Raw genomic sequence first — 24,531 nt, 5'->3', positions numbered from 1 at the left:
CAGATTCCTGGGTGGGATGCTTGATAACTCATCTCAATCCTAAATTTTATACTGTTGAATCTAATAAATTTCCAGTGTTTTTACTTTAGTAGATACTAATCCAGTCACAAAAAACATTAGAATTCAAATGGAATTGCTATTTGCCCTAAAGAGATAGAAGAAACATCCCTCAGTTCCAAATCTTCTGCCTCTATTACTGACTACCTGGACCAGGTAATAATAATAATAATAATAATTATTATTATTATTATTATTATCATTATCATTATCATGGTACTGGAGATTGGACCCAGGGCCATCCTACCTCTGAGCTAAATTTCCAACTCTTTTTAATTTTTTTTTATTTTGAAACAGGGTCTCACTAAATTGTTGATATTTGTCTTTAACCTGTGATCCTACTGTCTCAGCCTCCCAAGTACTGGGATCACAGGCATGTGACATCATGACTGGCTGGTAATGCAATATTTTAGGCTCAATTTCCTCAAGAGTAAGAAGAGTACAATGGCATTGGATTTCTAGGATATTTGGAGGGATTTAAGAATAACACATGAACACATGAACAGTGTTTATATGCTAGTTATATAAATAGAAGATATTGTTATATTTTATTCATATCCCCTAAAACCCTAATTAAATAGTGCCTATAAATTCTGATTGATTCATTGATGAAAACTAGGTGCTACATGCTTTTTCGCTACAAACAGGGAACAGAAATTTTCTGACAGTTAGGAATCTTGTGTATTAGAAGAGACTCCCCCTGGGAAAAGGGAGCCAGGAAGAACTGCTTAGGTCAACACAGCCGGGTATGGTTACCTGTTATAAGGTGTGGAAAAGGTTGCCAGGACAACATCACGACCATTAATACGAATCACATCCGTAACTGCCTGGAGGATGTTGAAATAAAAATGAGCGTCTCCTGGAACAGAGCAGTTCAGGCGAGCCTTTAGGAAAGATGTCCACTGTTTTTCCAGGACTCTCTGCGAGCCTCCCACGTCGTTCTTACAGACCTGAGCCACTCTAGGGAAAACGACCTGTAGAGGAAAGATACACTGGGAAAGTGAAATGCAGTCACCCAGGGGAAGATCTGAACAGAATTTGCCTTCTCTTGACAACAGAAACAGAAAAACACGGTGCTTAACTTAATATTGTATTTCTAAAATCGGTAGCAAAAAATAAATAAATAAATAAATAAATAAATAAATAAATAAATGGAGGAAAATTCAGCACTGGAACAGCATGTTTTAAAAGATAAGGCTGTGGCATTTAATACAGAGCCATAAATCCTTCAGGGGATCAGCTCCCAGCCACATAAACTCATTTCCATACAGACTGCTTAGCTTTTTATTTCCTCTAACAAAAGCACACTTTGTATGCACCATCTTTGCCATCCTCCCTGGCTGCCTTTGGGGCCTGAATCTCACCCTTGCAGTTGAGTTGCTCTAGCCATACTAGCCAGCCCAGCACTGTGTCTGTCCCGCCCAGCTCACTGACCTTGACCTGCCCTCTGGTAAAAATAACTCAATGTGATGTCCCCTAGCTGCTCTACAGCTTTTTGCAATGAGGGCAAAAATCAAGAGTTTGCTTAAAGGTGAGGGGCAATTTCTCTCTATAGAGAAACTCAATTAAAAAGGAAGACTATACTTAGAAAGCACATCTCAGGATATTTGAGATTTGATATTGCTTTCCAAACATTTGTTGGTTAGATTTTCGGTGGAAACATTTAAAAGGTGTCCTGTACTTCGTTACTGTTCTGAACTACTATACTAGACAACACAGCTTTTCCCTCTGCCAATGCTTGGCTGCATCTTCTTAAAGTCATGATGTTTTCATTAGACGTACAGTATTCATTTCAAGGTCATTTATAATGATATTTACGCAAAGATCAGTTTCTGAAAATGTCACGAGGGCATACAGGGATGTCTCCTCTTACCTTTCCCATGGTGTTGTACTCCACTGCTATTTCCCTGAAGAAGAAGTAGATATAGTCTCCATAATCCACTGCTTGGACGAAGTATGGTTCTGTTGACAAATGGGCACTTTAGTTGGATATATGTCACAGAATTTTAATCAAGTGTAACCAAAGGCATGTCATTAATTAGAGGTATAGGACTAGCAGACATTTGGTGAACACTGACTTTTCCTAATGACCTCGCATTTGCAAGTGCTGCTGATTTCAGAAGGCATTCAAGGCCGACAAATTGTATCTTTCAGGAGCTTTACAATCAACTGCAGGATAAATGGGTTTTGCAGATCTCTATAATTTTATTTTCCACAATGGAATCCCCATATCACAGAGGACTTTGTACACATTGCCTCATCACCTTGACTCACGCAGGGCTGTGAACAGCTTTTTTCTGTTCCCTACCACTTCCAATCCCCTGCTCTTTTCCATGAATGAATTGTTCAGTTCTCTCCAGGTGGGACTCTAAAATGAGAGTTTGAGGCAGAGAAAGATGGATGTAATGTATTCTATTGTCATAGCTCTGGTAGTTTTGTTAATACTCTAGAAACTCATGGGAAGGGAAAAAGGGAGGTAAATAAATCAATTGAGGCAAAAGATACAATTTACATGTTTTTTTCTGTCAGAAACCATTACTAAAATGAATCTACACACCAGATTTTAAATCTCCCACAAGATATGTATTGCCCCCACCTCTCTGTTTTTAATTGTTCACCTTTCAACCATTTTGAATCATGCTTGACGGTCCTTAGGGTAGGGCTGTCTCCAAGACTCCGGTAAATGACTGCATCGATGGCAAGGAAGTCAGTCACTGTGGCCGAGTATAATTTTCCATCTTAGAAGAAAAAGAAAAGAGGTGAATAGGGTGCAAGCAAGATGGGGGGATGCAGAATAATAAAAAGACATCTCTCAGATTGCTTTCCTACATCAGGAAAATGAGATAGGACAACTGGGAAAAATCCAAGAGTCGCTAGGAAAATACTTGGCCCACATTCTTAACCATTTTAAATTGGGATCATGAGAGATGAAACATTTTTCATTTTTAAATTGCATGGCAATTTTTCTAAGTATCAGCAGCTCATGGAACAGAGTAAATGAAAAATGTTGTTTGCTACACTTGATTAGATGGACCTTGACTGAAATCTCAAGGTCAAGGGCCCTTGGATGCTGCGACTGTCACCACACTGGGGTGAACTGTATTAGGTGGGAGCCCAAGGAAAGATAGAAGCTGATTTTATCACTAAAAATATTAAGTCCATTCAGAAATAAGAGTCTTCCACTTGAGGGGAGGGGGGGTTTGAAGATAGAGGGCTTATAAGCACAAAACAGCTGATGAAATTATTCTTTCTACCCTGAGAATCACCGCATCTCTTTACTTACTTAGGTCATGAGACTTCATTAAGCCCTGCCAATCTAGCACAACTAACAAATATTTGCTTCAAGTTTTCTAAAGTCACAAAATGGAAATATTCTCATAAACAAGATGACAAAACAAAGAAGAAAGGGGAGAGGTAAAGCTGAGTTCAATGGGGTTTTCTTTAAAAATTCATGTTCCTTATAAAGTTATGTGAATATATGAACACATCACTATGAATCTCACTATCATGCACAATTATAATACATTAACGTAAAATATTTTTGAAAGATTGAAAATAAAGAATTCATGCTTTGAGGAAAATATGCTTGAGGGTATATCCAAGGCAAAAGAGAAGGAAAAGATTAGTCCCTAAAACTTTTGGTTTCTTTCCTGGATTAGCAAATACTATGCAAAATAAATAACCAATTGAGATATCCTACAGTAGCAAAATGTATGTACATTAAATGGAAACAATAGTTATATCCAAAATAAAAATTTACTTCATTGATTAATTTTAATAGTTTTTAAACCTTTATTAATTATATGTCAAAGTGATTTAACATACAATATAATACATTTTAAATTCTTCCTGCCGGGCGTGGTGGCGCACGCTTGCAATCCCCACACTTGGGAGGCTGAGACAGGAGGATTGCACGTGTTTGAGGCCAGCCTCAGTTACCTAGTGAGGCTTTTAGCAACTTAGCGAGACCCTGTTTCCAAATAAAATATAAAAAAGGTTTGGGAGTATAGCCCGGAGGTAGAAAGCCTCTGGGTTCCACCCCCAGTACCACCAAAATGAATAAATAAATAAATGAATAAATAAATAAATAGATAAATTCTTCCATATGTAGGTCTTTTAAAATGAGAAGATTATCAACAGATACCTAAGCAAAGGTCTTTGATGTTAAAGTAACTGAAATTTGCTCAGATTCAAGGGCCATCTTGATATCTGCATTGTTAATAACTATGTATAAAAAGTGCTGTTTTGGTGGATTGAAGTGCAGACCACAAACCTTCCCACTGACAAGCACAACTTTTCTCATGGAATACATATTCTATATTTTTATAGCTCCAAGTCATACTGACATACTTAGGTAGCCAGGGTCAGTGGGAGCACTGGAAATCGAGTGGACTGTGATGGTTATTCCTTCTAGCAATCCTCTGGGCCTCTGCTTTACACTCAACACTGGTATCTCATCAGAACTTTACAGGCAAACAGAATGCTATCCTGTCACTCTTGCTAAAAATGAACTGTTCAGCTGCATCAGGGACTGTGTGTTAATAAAGGCTGAACTTCTTATGAGAGTTCAAAAATTCCAATGAAAAACTACTCAAATGTGCCACTTGGGGTGGGGAAAATCACAGTATTATCTCATGTGCTTGATCTTGATAGCTCTCAGGAGCTTGTTGGCCTTAGTAAACACTCGGCACATTCTTTCTGCCTCTGGCTATAAGTTTTTTTTTTAGTTTATAGCTGAATATAAATCCTCCCCTGTAGCCCATATCCTCCATATTCCCAATGAATGCAGGTTCCAAGTGTCAGACAGGTGCTGTGGAGTCATGCATTGGGAACATGCTCAAATCCTTATGTGCCTGACCTTCTCCTGTCCATGCCTGCAAATAAGTCCACAAGACTGTGTTCCTGGCCGTGCAGTAGTGCTTTCCAGCAGTGTGAGCCCTCACTCAGAAGGAGAAGCCTGGAACCTTTCTGTCTCCACAATCCGTCATTGTCTATTTGGGCCTACAAATGGTTGACTCTGAAGATGAAGTTTAAGGAGCCAGGAACTAATCTAATTTCATAATCCAAGCCCTCAAGTCCCTTATCTAGTTAGGGTGTGCCAGTTTTTAGCTGTTGTGATGAAAATAACAACTATTATACCAATACTTCTCTCTACACCCACCTCCACATCTAGCTATGAATTCTTAAATAAACTCCTAATTAAAACACACTCATTGCCAGGCGTGGTGGCGCACACTTGTTACCCCAGCATTTGGGAGGCTGAGACAGGAAGATCGCAGTTCACAGACAGCCTCAGCTACTTAGTGAGGCCCTCTGCAACCCAACGAGATCCCTGTTTCAAAATAAAGAATAAGCCAGGCATGGTGGCGCATGCTTGTAATCCCAGCATTTGGGAAGCTGAGATGGGAGGATTGTGGTTCGCAGGCAGCCTGAGCCACTCATTGAGGCCCTCCGCAACTTAGTGAGATCTTGTTTCAAAATTAAAGACTAAAAATAGAGCAGGGGGTATAGCTCGAAGGTCAAATGCCCCTGGGTTCCATCCCTAGACCTAAAAACAAAACAAAACAAACAAACAAAAAAACCCACTCATACACAAAAATCCCACCAAATCTGAAAAGGATGGGTTATATCTACTTCTTTATCCTTTGTAGTGGGAGTGGGCAGAGTGGGTCCTCTCATCAACCAGCACCCCCTCTTCAGCTACCTGGACCTTCTGGTCAGAGGCAGACACGCAGCCTCATCAGGTCAATGGCATTTGAGAAATCTGCTAGGAGTCTGTGGGTATGCGGCCTCACTGCTCTCAGTACGCTTTGAGAATTTCCCTTTTGTTTCTTTCCTCTCCCTTCTGGAAGGCACATAGTTTTAATTGGGTCTGGCAGCCAGTCTCATAATGGAATTGATGCAGAACAGGGAAATGACAAGGATAATAATTGGCTAATATTATCTTTGATCAAACCAACCCTAAAGTCTATCCTACCTCAAACATTAAGCTCACACCGATGATTTGAGCCCAGCATGCCATCACATGCTCAGGGCTGGGCTGTTATCCTTTTTTAAGGCACAAAAGCATGGGTATGTGTGTCAAAGACTTCTTCTGAGAAGCAAAAGTACCGTTTCCATACTAATTTCAAATGGACGAAGCATTCTTAATTACAGTATTCACCAGAGAATCAAAGTACAACTGTGATTCCAGAAACCCTCCAGAGCAGATTCTCAGTGACAGGCTGGAGCACACACAGCAAAGGCAATGAGCAGAGATCAGGTCATTTACCTGCAAACAGTGCGACGTTGGCATGTTTGGCATCATAAGGGCATCTGGCCATACCGCTAAATTCATCCCCCAAAGGTTCCAAAGTATCGATCTAAATAAAACAATAAAACAATAGGACTTAATTACCAACACCTATCACCAACAGTAGTAATAGCAACCCATATTTATTCTTTATTTTGTTTTTTTGTGGTACTGGAGGTGGAACCCAGGAGCTTTTTCTACCTCTACGCTATACTCCCAGATCTATTTTATACTTTATTTCAAAACAGGGTCTCACTAAGTTGCTGAGAGCCTCACTAAGTAGCTGAGGCTGGCTTCGTACCTGTACAATCCTCCTGTCTCAGCCTCCCAAGCACTGGGATTACAAGTGTGTGCCACCACACCCGGCATAGCAACCTATATTTATAAAGCATTTTTTAAATTAAAAAAAATTTTTTTTTAATTTTTTGGCGGGTTTGGGGATGGAACCCAGGGGCATTTGACCTCCAAGTGACACCCCCTGTCCTATTTTTTATTCTTTATTTTGAAACCAGGTCTCATTGAGTTGCAGAGGGCCTCACTAAGTAGCTGGGGCTGTCCGCGAACCGCGATCCTCCAGGTCTCAGCCTCCCAAATGCTGGGATTACAAGGGTGCGCCACCACGTCCGGCTTTATAAAGCATTTCATGTGTACAGCGATTCACCTGCATGCTTGCAGACATTCCTTATCAATACTCTCTGAGGTAAATGTTTTGGCTTCAAATGAAGAAACAGGATTATAGAGATTTTGTCATTTGACCAAGGTTCTACATGTAGCTAGGAGAGTCTGAAAATTGGTCATTTTAAAAAATTTTATTTCAAGGTTCTATTGGTATATTATAATTATGAATAATAGTGGGATTCATTCTGACACATTTATACAAGCACATAACTAATTTGGTCAATTTCCCTCCCTAGTACCTCCCACTTCCCTCTCCTCCTCCCTCACATCCAGTAATTTCTGTTTCATTCTTCACCATTATAACAAATAGGTTTTGATATCCTTTTTTATTGCATTCAAATTTATTTCTTTATTTTTATTGGTGCACTATAGTCTCCACATCATAATAAGGATCATGTTGACAATGCCATATATTCACACAGTACCCCTTCCCCTTTTCCCTCTGTCCAGATACTAAATGTCCAGGTTAACAATGATTCACATGTATACACATAGATGCATGTAGTTTTCCATTAATAAACCTCAGCCTTTTTTCTCCACATACCCTTCCTTTCTGGCTTCACTGAGGTTTCCCCTCCATTATCTGGAGTCCCTTTGGTATCCCTAATACTCCTTAGTTTGGGCATATCAAAGCAAACACCTATTCCTTCTCTTTCTGTGCTTGGCTAATCTCACTTAACATAATGTTCTCATGGTCTTTCCATCTTCTTACGAATGATATGATTTTGTTCTTTTTTGCTGAGTAGAATTCCATTGTGTGTATTTTCCATAATTTTTAATCCATTCATCTGTTAATGAAGACCTCATTTGGCTCAATATTTTGGCTATTACAAATTGTGCTACTATGGTAGTTCTCTGATTTCAACCCCTTTGGAAAGATACCCAGTACTGGTATAGACGGATCATATGGTGGATCCATTCCCAGTTTTCTAAGGAATCTTCACACTGATCTCCATAGTGGCTGAAGTAGTTTGCACTCCCACCAACATTGTAGAAGAGTTCCTCTTTCCCTACATCCTTGCCAACATTTGTTATTTGACTTATTTATGCTTGCCCCTCTGCATTTGTTGTTATTTGATTTATTTATGCTTGCCACTCAATATCATTAAGGTTTTCATATCTTAATGGAATGGTCTAGAAGTAAGCATTCTAAACCAAGGAATTTCTGAGGCAATTCCTAGGAAAATCTACCCGCCCAATTACCTGTTGAGTCATGAACTCTATACAGAATGACCTTAGTTTCTGGTTTTGCTTTGCCTGACCAGTAGTACTACCTTTGTGGGTTAAATCCCAGTAGAAGACACTGGAATTTTTCCTCAGGTTAGCTACCAATGTAGCATGGTGTCAGCAAAGGAGCAAAACAATGGATACAGGCCAAACACAGGTGGCCTTATCCCTGCCTCCGACTCACGGGTGACAGCTCAAAGGCAATTTAGCTGAGTGGCTGGCCTGGCCACATGTCCCTGGAGGGGCACACCAGGCCCAGGGCAGTGAGCAGCAGCCCCATTCCTAGTTCTTTTATGGGAGGGGTTATGATGGACCAGTTCAAGAATTATTGAAAGAGGGAAAGAGAAAGAGAGGAAGGGACAGACAGAGAAGACTGAGTGCTAATCTCAAATTTTCAATAAAAAATCTAAATTTCTTCATTTGAAATGTCAATTCAGGCCCTTCTTTACCAAGTGGTTTTTACTCACCAGTATTACTCTACAGGTAATACAAATGCTTGACCCTTAGGCATCTATAGGTATGGCAAAGCCCCTCTAGCTATGCACAAAATTTCATTTCCTGTTCTGCAGGTCACACTAGAGTGCATTCTCCATCCTCTTTTGCAGTCCTACTTGACACTCTGGCCAACTGAACATGACTGGGGCTGCATTTTGCCTCTGCCTTGGGCCTGCAACTCCCAGTCCCAACCATGATCCTTCCAGTTCTTTACTCACTCCAGATATGGAGGAAGTCTGAGCAGGGTGCAGCCTGACCTCCTGAACACTGTGTGGAGCCCCCGGGCTCACTGACCTACACTGGATGGTGATGTGAGGTAAAGCTCTCCTGCCCACTAGTCAGAATCAGCCCTCAGTGACCAAAGGCTTTATCAACATGTTCAATCTCAGCACCTCTGAGTCTATCGAACAATCTCCATATTATTAATGTTTTTACCCCCATTTGTGATTCAATAGTTTAATCCCATTTTGTTTAGCATCCAGGAGTTGCATAGTTTGAGCACAAATTTGAAAACAGATAAAGACAAACCTAAGCTGGGCATGATGGTACATGCCTATAATCCCAGTTTTTTGGGAGGCTGAGACAGGAGGATCACAGATTTGAGTCCAGCCTTGGGAATTTAGCGAGACTCTCAGCAACTTACTAAGATCCTGTTTCAAACTTAAACAATAAAATAGGGATGGGGGTGTAGTTTGGAGGAAGAATGTTCCTGGGTTCAATCCTCGGCACCACAAATACATATATACCTACCTATCTACCTACATACACACATACATACATACATACAAAAAATAAAAAGTACTGGGGGGGTGTAGCTCAGAGGTAGAACACCCTGATTTCAATCATTAGAATTACAAAAGAGGATGAAGGAAGAAGAGGAGTATTGGTATTTGGTACTGAGGGAGGATCTATGGCCCATGGAAAAGCCATCTGTAGTGCATCCACTGCCCCAAGGCAAGGTGCTTCAGGCCACTGGCAGGAAGAGTAAGAGAGGTTCTCATGCAGCCATTAGTGTTCTGATTGTGTCTTCTGTTCTGAAGCTCTTGTCAAGGATGTGACCAGCCTTTCTTATCAGTAACCCCTTTGAGATGGCCCTTGTTGAAGCCACCACATGTTTTTTAACTGAGTTGAGAATCATATAAAATAGATGTATTTAACATATATACAGAAAATATAGATGTATTTGTGTGTGTGTGTGTGTGTGTGTGTGTGTGTGTGTGTGTGTTACTATGGATTGAATCCAGGGACATTATCCCTCCAAGCTACACCTTCAGTCCTATTTTTATTTTTGAAACAGGGTCTCATTTCACTATGTTAATGAGAGTCTCACTACTTCCTGAGGCTCTTGTTGAACCTGTGATCCTCTGGTCTCAACCTTCAAAGTACTGGGATTATAGGCATGCACCACCATGCTCAGCTAAAACATGTTTTTAGAGCAGGCACGACAGCAAAGGCCTGCGATCCTAGTACTTTGGAAGTTGAGACAGGAGAATTGCAGGTTTGAGGCCAGCCTCAGCTACTTAGTGAGTCTGTTAGCAACTTAACAATACCTTGATTCAAAATAAAAAATGTTAAAAAGGTTGTAGGTGTTCCTCAGGTAGAATGGTCCTAAATTAAATTCCCAGTACCATAGATAATATTTAAATAAATAAATAAAGTTTTGGGGAAAAGACAGTTAAGCCTTTAAAGCAGTGTACCCTTGACCTAGCACATTCTTTATGAAAGTCTTTTTCAGATATTTTATCACACAAGAGCTTTCTGTTGAGTGACAGACTGTGGTCTGTGGACCTGGCACATGTTCAGAAAAGATGCTCAGCACACAAGAACCAATGGAGATGCCTTATCCCCAGCAGTGCTTGTTTTAATCCTAGCAATGGGGAAACAATGTGCAATGAGAATTGTGGGGGGTTTTTTTGTTTTTTATTTTACTGTATCTTCTTTTTTAATAATCAATTATTATTATTATTATTATTATTATTATTATTATTATTATTGTGGTACTGGGGTTCCTGGAAGCCCTTCTACCTCCAGGCTACACTCCCAGCCCTATTTTATATTTTTATTTGGAAACAGGGTCGTTTTTTTTTTGGTGGTACTGGGGTTCCTAGATACCATTCTATCTCCGGGCTATACTCCCAGACCTATTTTATATTTTTTTTTAAAATTTGGAAACAGGGTCTCTTAAGCCTGCAAGACTGGCTTTGAACCAGCGCAATCCTCCTGTCTCTGCCTCCCAAGCACGGGTATTACAAGCGTGAGCCACCATGCCCAGCATCAAATTATTTTTTAAAATTTTGTATTGGTGCATTGAATTCATACATCTTAAAGGGGTACAAGATGGTGGAGGCATAAATGCACACATCATTCAATTAGCCCGTTACTGTATCTACTTCTAAAAAAGTGGTCATAGATAGTCAAAGCCAGGAAGATGTGAAGAATTAATGTATTGGTTTGTGACTTTGGAAAGGCCCAGGGATAAAACAATGCCATGGTGAAGTAAGAACTAATCCTTTGTTTTTCAAATACAAATATACTATTTTATTCTAAGGGAATATTTATGTGGTTTCTACAAAGGGAAAACCCAAAAGTGGTTAAAAACCAAAAGAACAGAAAGGATGATTTGTTTCTTTTTTGTTTGATGTTTTTTCTCTCCTGGGGAAAAATATGTAATTTTATACAATTTTAATAAAATTTGAAAAGTAAGCAAGTGGACACAACATCAACAGCTACACTTATGAAGAATGACTAATAATCAGTATTTTCTCTTACAAATTAGTTTAGGGTTCTGGGCAACTCTGTGTACTAACATGCAGATGAAATCCTGATACAGTCATTTATCTGGGTGTTGGTAGACTTTTCAGTATGTCCCATATTTTAGGTGGGGATGGTGTTTTTGTTTGTTTGTTTAAACAAATGAAAATCATTTAACTATAATAATTTTAAAGTGAGCCTTTTGACATTGTGTACTTGTTACTTCTGTCCCTCTGCCTGTAACAAATCTCACTTTTGTTACCAAGAACTGTGTGAAAGAAGTAAATCTACCCTGATTCTGTACGATTTATTCATCTGTATTGTCATTTCTGACTGGAAAACGTCTTACATCCAGACCTTGTTAAATTGGAGAAAAAACAATCGGTTTGTCTGATAAGTCTGCCAATAAACCATACAGAAACATCAGGTGTAATAGTCCCGCTATACAAATTTTATGGTTTGTATATTCACTAACATTTTCCCCATCTGTAGTTGTATGAAAAAAAATATTATTAGCATAGTAGATAAATTATTATAAAATACCAGAAAGAAAAAAAATCTGTACTGAGAATAATCCTTATTATAGTCATTGAATCCCAGGCTTAACAGCAGCCCTGGGTCTGGGTAAATTAAACCTCCATAGGGTACAGATAAATATGAAGAGCCAGCCTGACTTTTGCAGAAAGTTCAAGAGCACTAGGATGAAAACGTATGGTGTATGTGGGGGGTGAGGCTGTATGGCTTTCCAGTTACAGTGGGTAGCCTTGAAATTCTTCCCCAGATAGTCTTATTCAAGGCTATAATCTTTCCAACATATTTAGCTTACTTTCTTATATAAAATTGTGTAAATCACAGCATGGAGCCTGAAAAATTGTCACTCTTCTGCTACAAGTTACTCTAATGAAATTGATGGTTCTGTGCTAGGTAAGACTTGAGTGTTCAAAGACCAGTCATTATTTTTCCTTTGAGCCTTTGGCCTTGACCTATGGGTAAAAAAACCTTCAGAGAGAGGCAGCCATTCTCATTGCAGCCAAATGTTATGCCACTTGTCACTCAGAGTCACACTGTGCCCTGAATCTAAAAGAACACTCTTCTGAGCAGCACCAAGGGCACTTACTACCATCTACAGTGCTGGGCATATAGACAGAGTTGAGCATAAGCTACTCCCATGTGGGGCTTCCGAGAGGTCAGGCTCCTGGCATGAGTCTCCGTGGGTGTAGCTAAAACAAGTGAGAGGTGATGGTAGTCACTGTAGGTTAGGCACAGAGGAAAATGGAACAGAAAGAAATGGACAAGAAAATGAAGTGAAAGAAATGGACAGGAAGAATGAGCTGGACCACTTGTGGTTTGCGTACCATAGTGCCATGAAAACTTGTAATTTGTCACAAAAGATAGCTTTCCATCTAGAGAATTCCTTGAGATGTGTTAGGAGCGTTAATCTCAATTAAGTCCTAAACAATGACCAACAGGGATGGAATATTGAATAGTAAAGTTGATGCTGCAGCTGTATGTTGTCACTGGTTAGAATAAATGTTGGGCTGCACAGGCTGCCCCTATTATAAACTGACAGATTCTGTCTTTAGTTTCAAATGTGATCTTTTGTTCATGATACACATTTTTGCTTTAATTTTGAGTTTTAAAAGTATTACATGAGCCAGACATAGTGGCACATGCTTGTAATCTCAGCATTTGGGAGGCCGAGGCAGGAGGATCACGGTTGCCAGATAGTCTCAGCTATTTAGTGAGGCCTTTTACAACTCAGTGAGACCATTTCAAATTGAAGAATAAAAAGTAGGGCTGGAGGTGTAGGTTGGAAGTAGAATGCTCCTGGGTTTTATCTCCAGGACCCCTAAAAAGTATTACATGAAAAGTCAAAAAATTTTAAATTAATCACTACATTTGGGGTGCCCTGTAATATTTTGTACCTGGGCTGAGGGCCTTGGTTGCCTCCACCAATCTGGGTCCTGCTGGTGAAGGACCATTTCTAAGCACAGGATGCAAGGTGAGCAACAGGGAAAAATGGAGCCTCCCTCCATGTTGAGAAGAGGCAGAAGGCTGTTTTCTGGGGAGCCCTGTATTTCTGGTTCCAGCTACCATTGCTTTCCTCATTCTTAACACCCCAAGGGATGCACTTTATGATGCTTGGACCCAAATCATATTTATCCCACATCTTTCTGACACTCAAGGCTTCCATCATTGGCTACCTCTATCCTTGCCGGATAGGCATCACCTCCACAGAGCAATGCGCAGTCATACATGTGCAGAGTAGAACCCCATGTTCTTGCCCCCCCCCACCCCACATCTTGCTGTACTTCCTGTGATTTTTGCCTAAGCTGGTGGCAGCCTCATCCACCCACTCACCAAGAGCCAATAGCACTCATTCTTGACTCCTCTTTCTCTCCTTGTCCCATGCTCCTTTATCAGTTATCAAATCTTGCTGAATTTTGTCACAGCAGAATTTGCTGAGTCTATTCTCTTCCCTTTATCTCTGGGCCACCTACCTCTCCAGGCATTTTCTGTTATCACTTGCCACTCTGAAGTCCAGAATCCCAAACCAGATAAAGTTCCTCAAGTCAGGTGCCCATTTCTTACACCATACCTTTAGGTTCATGCTGACCCCTACCTGGGATGTCCTTTTCCTTCTTCTGCCTAAATTTTACTTACCATTTAAGAAAAAGGTTGGGATTGCCTCCTTTGTGATTTAAGCATCTGTTTGGGAGGCACTATGTTAAGTTCTCGCTTATCACAGATACGGTTCCTGCTCTTGCAGAGCCTCTGGGCTTCTTATAGGCTGGAGGTATTCATCATGTTCCAGGTATGGGAATGGCAGATAAAAACTTTGAGGAAAAGGAGCCATCCTAGCTCCTTCTTGCAGCTTTCCCCAACTCCTCATCTCAGGCAACGATAAGAATTTTTGTCTTATGTGTCCCTAATTCCTGCATTATGTCACCATAGTAGCAACCCTGAGAAACTGTACCTTTCTTCTTCCCTGTTTTCCCTCAAAATAGAGGCCTCCTATCTGCCTTTACAACCTCAGAGACAAAGACGCCAACAGATGTGGAGTGAGACTATTTCCACTTCTGCTTCTGCAGCTGTGTGCCCTGGCTCTCCCTTAGCCGCCGTCCTCAGTGGCATCTGTGCTAACCGGATTTACTGAATTTGGAGTGTTTTTTTTCCTCCTTGCATTAAGGCCAAAGTAAGTAAGATCATGGTCAAGTAAGATGAGGGCTAAATAGAATTAAACTCCAGTGCTCTTGAAAATCTTACCAAGAAGAAAGTTTACACTTTTAAATGGCATGCTTTTGAGATACCTTTTAGAGTAGGAATCCCTTTCCAATTGAGTCTGTTTTTGTGCTATGAGGGGAGACCATGGAGTGGGAGGGAGAGAGAGAATGGGAGAGCGAGAGGAAACCATGTGGAATTGCCATGTGGCAAGAATGTCGGACTTCTGAACAATAAAGAATAGGATCTTACAGAAACTACTTTTGCTGGGAACACTTTTTAAAGATGTGTCAATCAATCCTGAACAAACAGGAAGCTTAGAAGTCTGCTCAGGATCACTCATGTGGAGCAATACATTAAGTCAAACAAGTGAGAAGAGCCCAGGTGGTGTTGAATTACCCTCTTAGGCTGCTGTGGGTACAATCACAGTCAATTATGAAATACCTCCTGGCTGTTACCTTATAGTTTCTGCAGGAAGGGTTGAAGGCATTGGTTCCGCAGACAAACAACGCATCCTCGCTTTTCTTCAGAAGAACTTTAATAAAGTTGTGACACTCGTCCTAAAAAATAATTCAAACTGTTTTTTGTGGGGTCCATTCAATACAGAAACCCATTTATCACCATATGCCATGATCTGCCTACAGTAAGACTAAAGCAAAGATGGCTCAAGGGATCCAGTTGCTCCTGATGTTAAGCAAAAGGTGATGCCTACAATAATTTTTTCAGCACTAAATAAAAACATGACATAGAATGAGAGAGTGTGTCTATTTTATGTCACAGAAAGGCAAGCTGGAAGGGCTAACCTCCCATCATATTAATTGTAATGCCAGATGCTTGAGGGCCCCTTGATATACAGAACTTTGGGTGTATTCTTCTGTTGTTATCTGACCAAAGGCACAAAACCCGGCATGTCCGCAGCAGCCTTTTATGAGCCCTTCTGTAGACTCCCAGTGGGCCCTGGCCTGTGAGGTGCATGTTCCACAATGCATAGAAGGCCCTGGCAGCCAAGCTCTGTGTCCATAATCCTAAGTGCCTACAGAGTTCACGGGACCATCTGAGCAGCTGTCATAATGTTTCATCACATTAATAGCAAACTTTTTTTTTTTGCAAATTAAAGCCTTCCATAAGTTGATGGAAAAAGCAATTACTGGGGAAAAGGGAAAGCACAATGCATTCTATATCACAGTCTACGGTGGAGATAACCATCAAAAACTTAACCCAGAGTGGCAGCTGCAAGAGAAATGAAAATTGCCTACCTTATGTTTTCCCTTCATTCTGCATGTGTCTACATCAGCCTGTCTAGATTTCCATGTCAGTTTCTGCAGGGATCAAAAAAGAAATCAATTAAAGCCCAGAGGTTGTTGCATTTGATTTTAGAAGTAAGAGTTCCCTTGGGGAGACTAGATGCTGAACATACATTTATTGAAAGCTTTCACGCCCCTTTCCATGATTAATTCACCATAACAACAAAATATTAGAGATAGGAACATTCATTTAATTTTTAACTTTTATCTATTCATTAAACTACAAAATAGTCATTGAGATACAGATAAGGGAAAAAGGAAAGAATAAACAGTGTGGAAATTGCACGTAAAAATATTCAAGTAACTTGCTCATTTTGATAAAATACACATTCTTGCCCTTTTAGCTGATAAATCAATTTTTGTAAAAATGGCTTTTTCCTTAAAATATGGAAGTCATTTTCTTGAGTATAAAGGGGACATTCACTTTAGGTGGACAAAGACTTGCTTCAGGTTCTGCCCCTTCACAAAAGTTAATGGGCCAATGGGGATATTTTCACATGGAGTGAAGAGGAAAGCTTGAGTTGGACTTTATGTCTTTCTGAAATGGATAATGATCAAATTCCTGAACTGCAGCAGTCAATTTTTTCTTTTTTGGTACTGAGTATGATTGAACCCAAGGGCATTCTACCTCCAAGCTACACCCCCAGCCTTGTTTTATTTGGTTGGTCTTGCTAAGTTGTAGAGGGCCTCACTAAGTAGCTGAGGCTGGCCATGAACCTGTGATCCTCTGGTCTCACCTCTGGTCTCAGCCTCCCAAGTACTCAAATTACAAACATGTGCCACCATGCCCAGTTCAAATCAAACTTAATATTACAAGATGAAAACATTCACGTAGGAATATTTGTGGAATACATTTGTGGGACAAAATTTTACTTCAAAATTAATATTTTCCTGGAAAATCATGGGAATATTTTATTAAAAGATTTTAGAAGTTACCTAAAACTCGAAAATGTATAAAAGGAAATGCATATGGTGAGTAAAGAATGAAGTACCTGTTTTTGAACACATTAACGCCTAAGTTGCCTCCAAATTAAGATTTCACAAAAGGTGTTTTGGCATTTCCAAATTTTATTGGCCATGTCATTTTGATCAATGCATTTAAAACACATATTCTCTTAAAAAACTACCCTAAGTCCTCCGTTTTAGAAAGATGGTTTTAAAACAACTTACTTTGCTACAGTAAATTTCTTCTGTGTGGGATGTGTCAATATCAACAGTATAAATATGGTCCCTACAAACAAAGCAAAATTAATGCAGTGTCAAACAAGAGTCAAGACAGTTCATTTTCTGCTAAATGAATTATATCTCATTGAGGGCAGATAAACTCATAATCATGTTTTTAAAAAACATGACATTCGCAGGATAAAAACAGGAAAGAACAGAATATAAAGTGTACCTCTGGATCGAATTCAGCATCTCCCAATATATCATGGCATTTAGCTCTATGGGACAACACTAATGAAAAATTTCCACAATCACTATTTGCTCAAATTTCAGATCTAGGCATCTTCGTGAGTACACCTGAGGCATGGGACTCAAAGACTAGGGTATCCCACAGGGTAGAACACAAATGAGCTCACATGCCCTTTCAGGATCCACAAAACCATGCACCAGTAGTTTGTTATTCAACATGCCCTGTTTGCTCATCACAGGGGCTAACAAAAAGCTAATCTCTTTCTCCATTTCTCCATGAGAGATATATTTTCAGTGGTAGCTTTGATGATTTGATCCATAAAGATGAAAGATGATAAAGGTAAAATTATTTCTAGAAACCACTCTTTTCTTCACAAGATGATGGTCAATTAAAATCTAAAATGTACTGGAGTTAAAGTTTACACTTCTTGCTTTTGCTTGCTTTCCTGTTTTGCTGAGAACATGGTTGTCTTTACAGTTTGCTGCCAATCTTCCCTTGGAAGGAGAGAAATGAAATCAGCAGCTCAGGTGTGGGGCTATATTTAAAACTCCCCTTCTGTGTGAGCAGAGTACAAGGGTGTTTTTGTCTGGAATTTAGAAGAAAGAGAAGAAAGGAACTCCACTCAGCGGAGGATATGGGGGCTAGTGAGGGAAAGCCAAACAGCTCATTTTCCCTTGAAATAACATTGACTCTTTCTGAAATGCAGGAAGTCCTAGGGCTGGAAAATTATCCACAGCTTTAAACCAAAACCTAAAGGCTCCCATGCAGATTTCAATCTCCTCATTACTTAAAAGGAAGGGCAGGGGATAAGAGGGAAAAAAGATAGAAACTATTTGTGAGGCTAAATATATATATGTATACATAATGAATATATACAGTTCTTAGGAAATCTGTTTGCTTCTGCTTTTAAGGAGAGCACTTAGAGAAAAATAAAAATAAAATCAGCTTCTCATGCAAAAATAAAAGGAGGGGGCATGGCTACTGGTGTACAAATTCCTTGTCTGTTCCTGAACTCTGTGTGTGTGTGTGTGTGTGTGTGTGAGTGTGTGTGAGAGAGAGAGAGAGAGAGAGAGAGAGAGAGAGGAGAAGAGGGAGGGGAAGGGGGGAGGGGAGAGGGAGAGGGAGAGGTAAAGAGAAGAGAGAGAAGAGAAGAGAAGAGAAGAAGAGAAGAGAAGAGAAGAGAAGAGAAGAGAAGAGAAGAGAAGAGAAGAGAAGAGAAGAGGCTAAAAGGGAGAATGAAGAGCATGTTTTGTAAACTGCTGAGCTGGGAAGCTTCTTCAAATTTTGGTAGGGTGCCAGAATCACCCTGCCCTTTAATTTCAAGGCAGTTTATTGGATTTGCTTATTACTTGTTTGACTTGATGGGTGCTGTGGTTAGGCACATTTTTGGAATGTGCCTGTGACTTTGGTATCGGATTTGCAATGACTCTAGGCTTTCCTTGCCCTGCCTCCCCTCTAAACTTAAGCAAGGGCTGAATATATGAATTGTAAATTAACAACTGATTAATATGCATTGGCAACTCCTCAGAAAGCTCTCAGATTACCCCCTTTTGGCATGGCCTGTTTATGTTAATTAGTAGTTTAGAGATTAAAAAGAAAGGCGAATTTACAAAGTAGATAATAATAAAAAAGAACTGAAAGGGGTTCTTGCCACCAACCCTCACTCAGTCCCTAGGGTTCTGGATGGGACTTAGCTCTCAATTGTTGACAGCAACTGTCTGGAAGAACTGGGAAGTCTTTTAAAATTAAAATTCTGTGAAGGAAATCTCCTTTGGGACAATGGCTTTCTTCAATATCAGAAAGATCACACAGCCTCAGCAAAGAGATATGGCACTTCATGGTGAGCCATAGTCCAAAGCCAGGGTCATTCCCAACAGCCCACATGGACGTTCCAGGTTTCCTAAGCAGCTCTTCCTGAATTTAGTTATTAGAATATAAACTGACTTGATCCTAAGACTTCCTCTTCTCCCTCCATGGAGAACCCCTGAATTGTGTTGCCATTGTCTGAGCCTAGGGGAAGGATTTAATTTTAAATCATGTTACTGCCTAAGAATCTGGATCTCTCAGAGCAAAGTTGGGAAATGTGAAATGGGGAGAGGCCCTAAATATGGCAGCCACAGAACTCCTTTAGGAATTTACTGTGTACATTGGTGGGAAGTGGCTAATACAGAGTGAAAACCAACACGCCAGTGTTAGTGTGTTACAAACTGACATTTAATGAAAGATGAGTCTACTAAATAGTTTTTAAAAAGAACGTTTCTTCCTTTTTTTTCTTTCTCCTTTTCCCTTTCCTTGAGGTGGGGAGTTCAGGTGAAACTGTCTGGGTTTTAATGAGCTGGAATAATGGGCACTTTTAAGTCTATGTGGCACCTGGCTCCTGACATTTGTGATGGCCTGCAGCCCACACCTATGCTAAATAATTGGGTACAAGGGCTGTCTGCTATACATTTCAGTTCCCAGAGATCCAACTTTTTAATAATTTGTTTTTATAAGCCATTAGATAATTGTGTATAAATATAATCTTCAAGACTTGCTACACTTAGGAAATTAAAAATGCTATTTCAGAAGGAGCTGGCTCACTACAAAAAGTCAGGTGCTGAGACCCCTCTGGAATCTGTAATGAATACCTACAATGACTATGCTTTTGAGCAACAGCTATTAGAAATTAATTGCTAGGACAAATAGTTCCACCTCTATTCCTCAGTGGGCAGCATACCACAGGAGTGGAAGCCTGGTCTCCTGAGCAAGGCCACTGTGGTTCAGATCTGGCCTCAATCCCTGGGCCAACGCACTTCACCTCTGGGGCCCTGGATTCCTCCTCTAAGCCATGCAGGAAATAGTAGCTCCTTCTCATAGGGTTGTTTCCAGGGTTGAACAAATTGACATTTATAAAGAACTTGCCAGTCTATCTGTACCTTATATTAACACACTAGTATGTGCTGTATTTGTGAAATAAGTTTTGAAAAAGTGTTTTCCCTGTGACCAAATGTGGGTTATTCTCAGAACGCTTTAATCTTGTCACTGGCTTTATACTTTATGTCACAGAGCTTGTCAAATTACAATAACTAAGTGCTTTCAAAGAACTAAGCTCCACTGTCATTTACCTGTTCTTTATCTGTGCTTACAGCCAGATTCAAATATCATCTTTCTCTCTTCTTCCCAGTGTGAAATAACTCATCTGTCCAAATCCAGGGAGGATCAGAGAAACACCACCGGGTAGTGCTCCCTGCTGCTGTCTGTTCAGAATTATTCTGAATAAGTTATACACCCCAAACACCAGGGATCATATATTGTTAGAATCCCAATAGACTTCATTAAGTTAAATTAACCTAACCTCTTATTTGGCAGAGGCCACTTACAGCCAGAGAAGCTGTGGTCTAGCTGAAATAAGGGCAGAATTAGAACAAAAGCCCTAATCATGTGATTCCTATTTAGGGACTATTACCAAGCCACTCAGCCTTAAAACATTAGTCTGTGTAAATTACATTTCTCCAAGGATGAATATTTTTTTAACTATAGCCAAATAAGAAATCCTTCTGAAATATATATGGTATTATGCTTTCTTTGGGTGCCATTTCTATTCTTTCAGAGTAATGGTATATATTTGCTGCAAAGAACACAAATAGGTTTCATACACATGCCTGCACACACTGTATGTTACATATTTACATATTCCAACTTAATTTAACAAATAAGTATCAAGGAGTAGAGCACTCTTCTGGATGCTTAGATGCTTATACACATATATGTTCAAGATACAAAGTGAATTATTTGAGTCTAAGCTCTAAAATATTCAATTATTTCTATGTAAATCCACATAAAGCTCAACAAATTCAGAAAATCTCGAATGAGTGATTGCTTGACAAACTAAAGCAACTTTTAAGTTAGGTAACACAGAGAAACTCATGTTCTTAAAAAAATGACACCTAACTGGTAACTTAGGATTCTGAAGTTTGTTCAGGTCCACTGACGGCAGCTGGAGGAAGAGCCCACTCACCTAGCAGCAATGTAGAGAGTCCTGTTCATGATCATAATCATCTGGATGTCCAGTCTGTGCCTCTGTGTGCTGTTCCGTCCTGGCTTGTGGCCCACAAACACCGGATACTGTTTTGTATCTGTGAAAAGTGGAAATGGGGCAAGAGAGGGAAAGGCAGATAAAGCCAAGATGGACAGGCAGGGTGAGGAGGGTCGGCCACCAAACAAAACCAAATCTAATTCAGACTGGCCGCCATTTTCCATCTCATACATGTCTGTTATTTTAGGAAATACTCTGACAGGGGAGGATGCTTTGAAAAAGATCAAGTCACGGGCCTTTTCCACATGACAATCAGCCTGGACTTACATTTCCAAGTGTCACAATTTGTAGGGGTTAAACTTGCTAGGGAACCCTTTGCATGAAGGTGCTCTTTTCTTCCACGGTTTTCTTTTCATCTGTGTGGAGCCTAAGCCTGAAGGGGGCAAGCTGCCAAAGATCTTGTTTCTGGACAAAACTATTTCCAAGCAGCTTTCCCATCAATCACCACAAAGGCAACGTGGTCTGGAGGTGAGTGCCTTCATCCAGGAGCCAGAAGAAAAATACAGTCTCCACAGGAGTCCGCTTGGAATAATCTACTATTGAAGGCAGTGCTGCTAGATTGGTTGGTATTCGAGGAACTGTGGGAAGTTCATTCCAAAGTTAAGTAATTGGCTAATCTCACAGAACTGTGGACTTTGACAGGATAGGGTCAAACTGAGTGTACCTAGTCGGGTGATCTGGAATTTTTCCCCGACTCAGAGTCAAGGAGCACATTTGTTCTTTCTTACAGTTCTCTTTGGCTAGAGTAGGCAATCTGCAATCATATCCGACCTTCAGAAAAACCTACATCTCAACACTTCTCTGCTTTAAGCCTATACTCCCCAGAGCGCTGGCAATCCTCCAAAAAAAGGAAAGAAAGATGTCACATTTAAAAGGTAGTATTTTCCAGGAAGGGGTTTGGGTTGTAAATAGGGACTAAAAAACCGTTCACAGATCTTTGCTTAGACTCCTACACTTTAAACTCCTGCAGTATCTGGGCATTACTCACAGTGGACATATTACTGGAGAGCCCTCAGCACATTATACTCACAGAAGGCTTGGTGTAAGACGATTCTATATTTTTCCTCCTGCTGCTCTAAAATTTCATTTATTCTTTCACCAAGATGCTTGCAAAAACTATTCACAGGTCTGTTATCATGAATCTGAGTGGCCATTAAAACAGCAGCACATTTGGGCTGGGGTCCCTTCCATACTGGAATGCCAAAGATAGAAAACAAGCTGGGCGTGGTGGCGCATGCTTATAATCCCTGCGCTTGGGAGACGGAGACAGGAGAATTGCGCAGGTTCGAAGCCAGCCATGCTGGCGTAAGAGACCCTGTTTCCAAATAATATCTAAAATAGGTAGAAGGGTTTCCAGGAACCCCAGTACCACCAAAAAAAAAAAAAAAAAAAAAGAAAGAAAGAAAAGAAAAGAAAAAAGAAAGAAAACTTAAACAGAGAAAATTGAGTGTTTATTTGGCATCTCTAAGTGTGTGGGGGGCTCTGCCATTTCTAGAGTGGAGATCTAGGCCTTAATTATGCCCTATGATGTCCTCTTATTCTGTAATTATTTCATGTATTGGTCTTATCACCTCGTCTTCATGTAAAAAAATTTTTTTTCTACCTGAAGGGTCCAGCTAAAAGCTGAGTACTCATGGATCTCATTAGTATCCCATATTAATGTTACATATCCTTTGCATTGTTCACTTAGTGCCTGTTTTGTGATAATTACTGGTAAAATAGGTACTTGAGAAAAATGTGCTCTTTTACCTTTACTGGTAAAATAATCAGTCTCTTGGAGGGGAGGGGGAAATAAGTAAATTGGATATTCCATTTAACACACAGTTTGGAATTTCCTCTTTGGAAGAGACAACTGAATTTCTAATGATGAACATATCTACCCCTGAGAATGAAGCAGATACCAAAAGAAAACTATAAATGGTTAAAATGGGTTCTCTGTAAACCGAATTTTTTTTTTTTTTTTTTTTTTTGCGGGTCTGGGGATGGAACCCAGGGGCATTTGACCTCTGAGATACACCCCCTGCCCTATTTTTTATTCTTTATTTTGAAACCGGGTCTCACTGAGTTGCAGGGGGCCTCACTAAGTAGCTGAGGCTGTCCGCGAACCGGGATCCTCCAGGTCTCAGCCTCCCGAATGCTGGGATTACAAGAGTGCGCCACCACGCCCGGCTCCGAAATTTTATAAGTCTAAAAAAGTGTTAATTTTTCTTTAAATTCTCCAAAACAGTTCTTTTTTCCACTATCTTATAATATCACCTATATGTTGATTACTTATGAAGCCTACCAATTGCTGTGCACAGATATATCATTTTCACTACAAACTGCATTATAATGTTAGACCATAATGCACCAATTAAAGTAGGAGAAAAAAAGAAAATACATAATAAAGGTAGTACTGTAGTGACAGTGACTTCCCCACACCATTGGTTTAAGACATGAGCATGACCTCCATGCAGTAGTTGAGACTTCATCAGGTTATTGAGGGACAAATGCTCACACGTGTCCCCACAGCATCTAATAGTCATGTAACAGTCATCCCCCCTATTTATATAGATGTCTGCTACCTACCATCTACACAGGCTATCTACACAGGCAAAAGTGACTAAGTCCCCTTTTCTATTTAATTTCCATTTTTTTTTTTGCCAGGTCAAGGCAGGCTAAGGTGTCTTCAAGAGGAGAAAGTGAGTGTGCTTATATTACTCACAGTTGCCATGCGAAATACTGATTGGCTCAGAATCTTCTGGGAAGCCAGCCCCAGTGAAGTGCAGCAGTGTGAGATAGAGCAGCAAGGCTTCTGGCCTCATAGTAGTTCAGCGAGGAGACTGTATTTCTCTACTTCACCCTGCCAAAGAGCAAAGAAGGGATTAGTATTATTTCTTTTCCCTTTGCAAGTCACCTTTATTCAATTCCATTAGATTAAATGATGGTGAAGACAAGTCAAGATGGAAAAAGCTTTGCTTTGATTCCCTAACAACAGCGTTTCACCCAAGGAACCAGCGTCTGTACCGGCCCTGCC

General features: G+C 40.1%; 1 protein-coding gene across 3 annotated transcripts in view; it reads right to left on the bottom strand.

Annotated features, from left to right (window-relative positions):
* The window catches only part of SEMA6A (semaphorin 6A), a gene marked incomplete at both ends in the record, with an annotated part of 65,727 nt that extends 41,408 nt beyond the window's left edge, over nucleotides 1–24,319 (bottom strand). For all 3 annotated transcript variants that reach the window (XM_080698929.1, XM_080698930.1, XM_080698931.1), the window contains 9 exons: nucleotides 814–1,031; nucleotides 1,931–2,019; nucleotides 2,676–2,795; nucleotides 6,329–6,419; nucleotides 15,181–15,282; nucleotides 15,979–16,041; nucleotides 17,197–17,257; nucleotides 21,438–21,555; nucleotides 24,220–24,319. In XM_080698929.1, the coding sequence (XP_080555055.1) occupies nucleotides 814–1,031; nucleotides 1,931–2,019; nucleotides 2,676–2,795; nucleotides 6,329–6,419; nucleotides 15,181–15,282; nucleotides 15,979–16,041; nucleotides 17,197–17,257; nucleotides 21,438–21,555; nucleotides 24,220–24,319 (962 nt within the window). The remainder of the gene's footprint in view (nucleotides 1–813; nucleotides 1,032–1,930; nucleotides 2,020–2,675; nucleotides 2,796–6,328; nucleotides 6,420–15,180; nucleotides 15,283–15,978; nucleotides 16,042–17,196; nucleotides 17,258–21,437; nucleotides 21,556–24,219) is intronic.
* Between the last annotated feature and the right edge of the window lie 212 nt (nucleotides 24,320–24,531).

Source organism: Muscardinus avellanarius (genome assembly GCF_963383645.1).
Source record: "Muscardinus avellanarius genome assembly, chromosome: 7".
NCBI classification, from domain to species: Eukaryota; Metazoa; Chordata; class Mammalia; order Rodentia; family Gliridae; genus Muscardinus; species Muscardinus avellanarius.
Note: the sequence above shows the minus strand (reverse complement) of the source record. Positions and strands in the feature narration are given on the sequence as shown.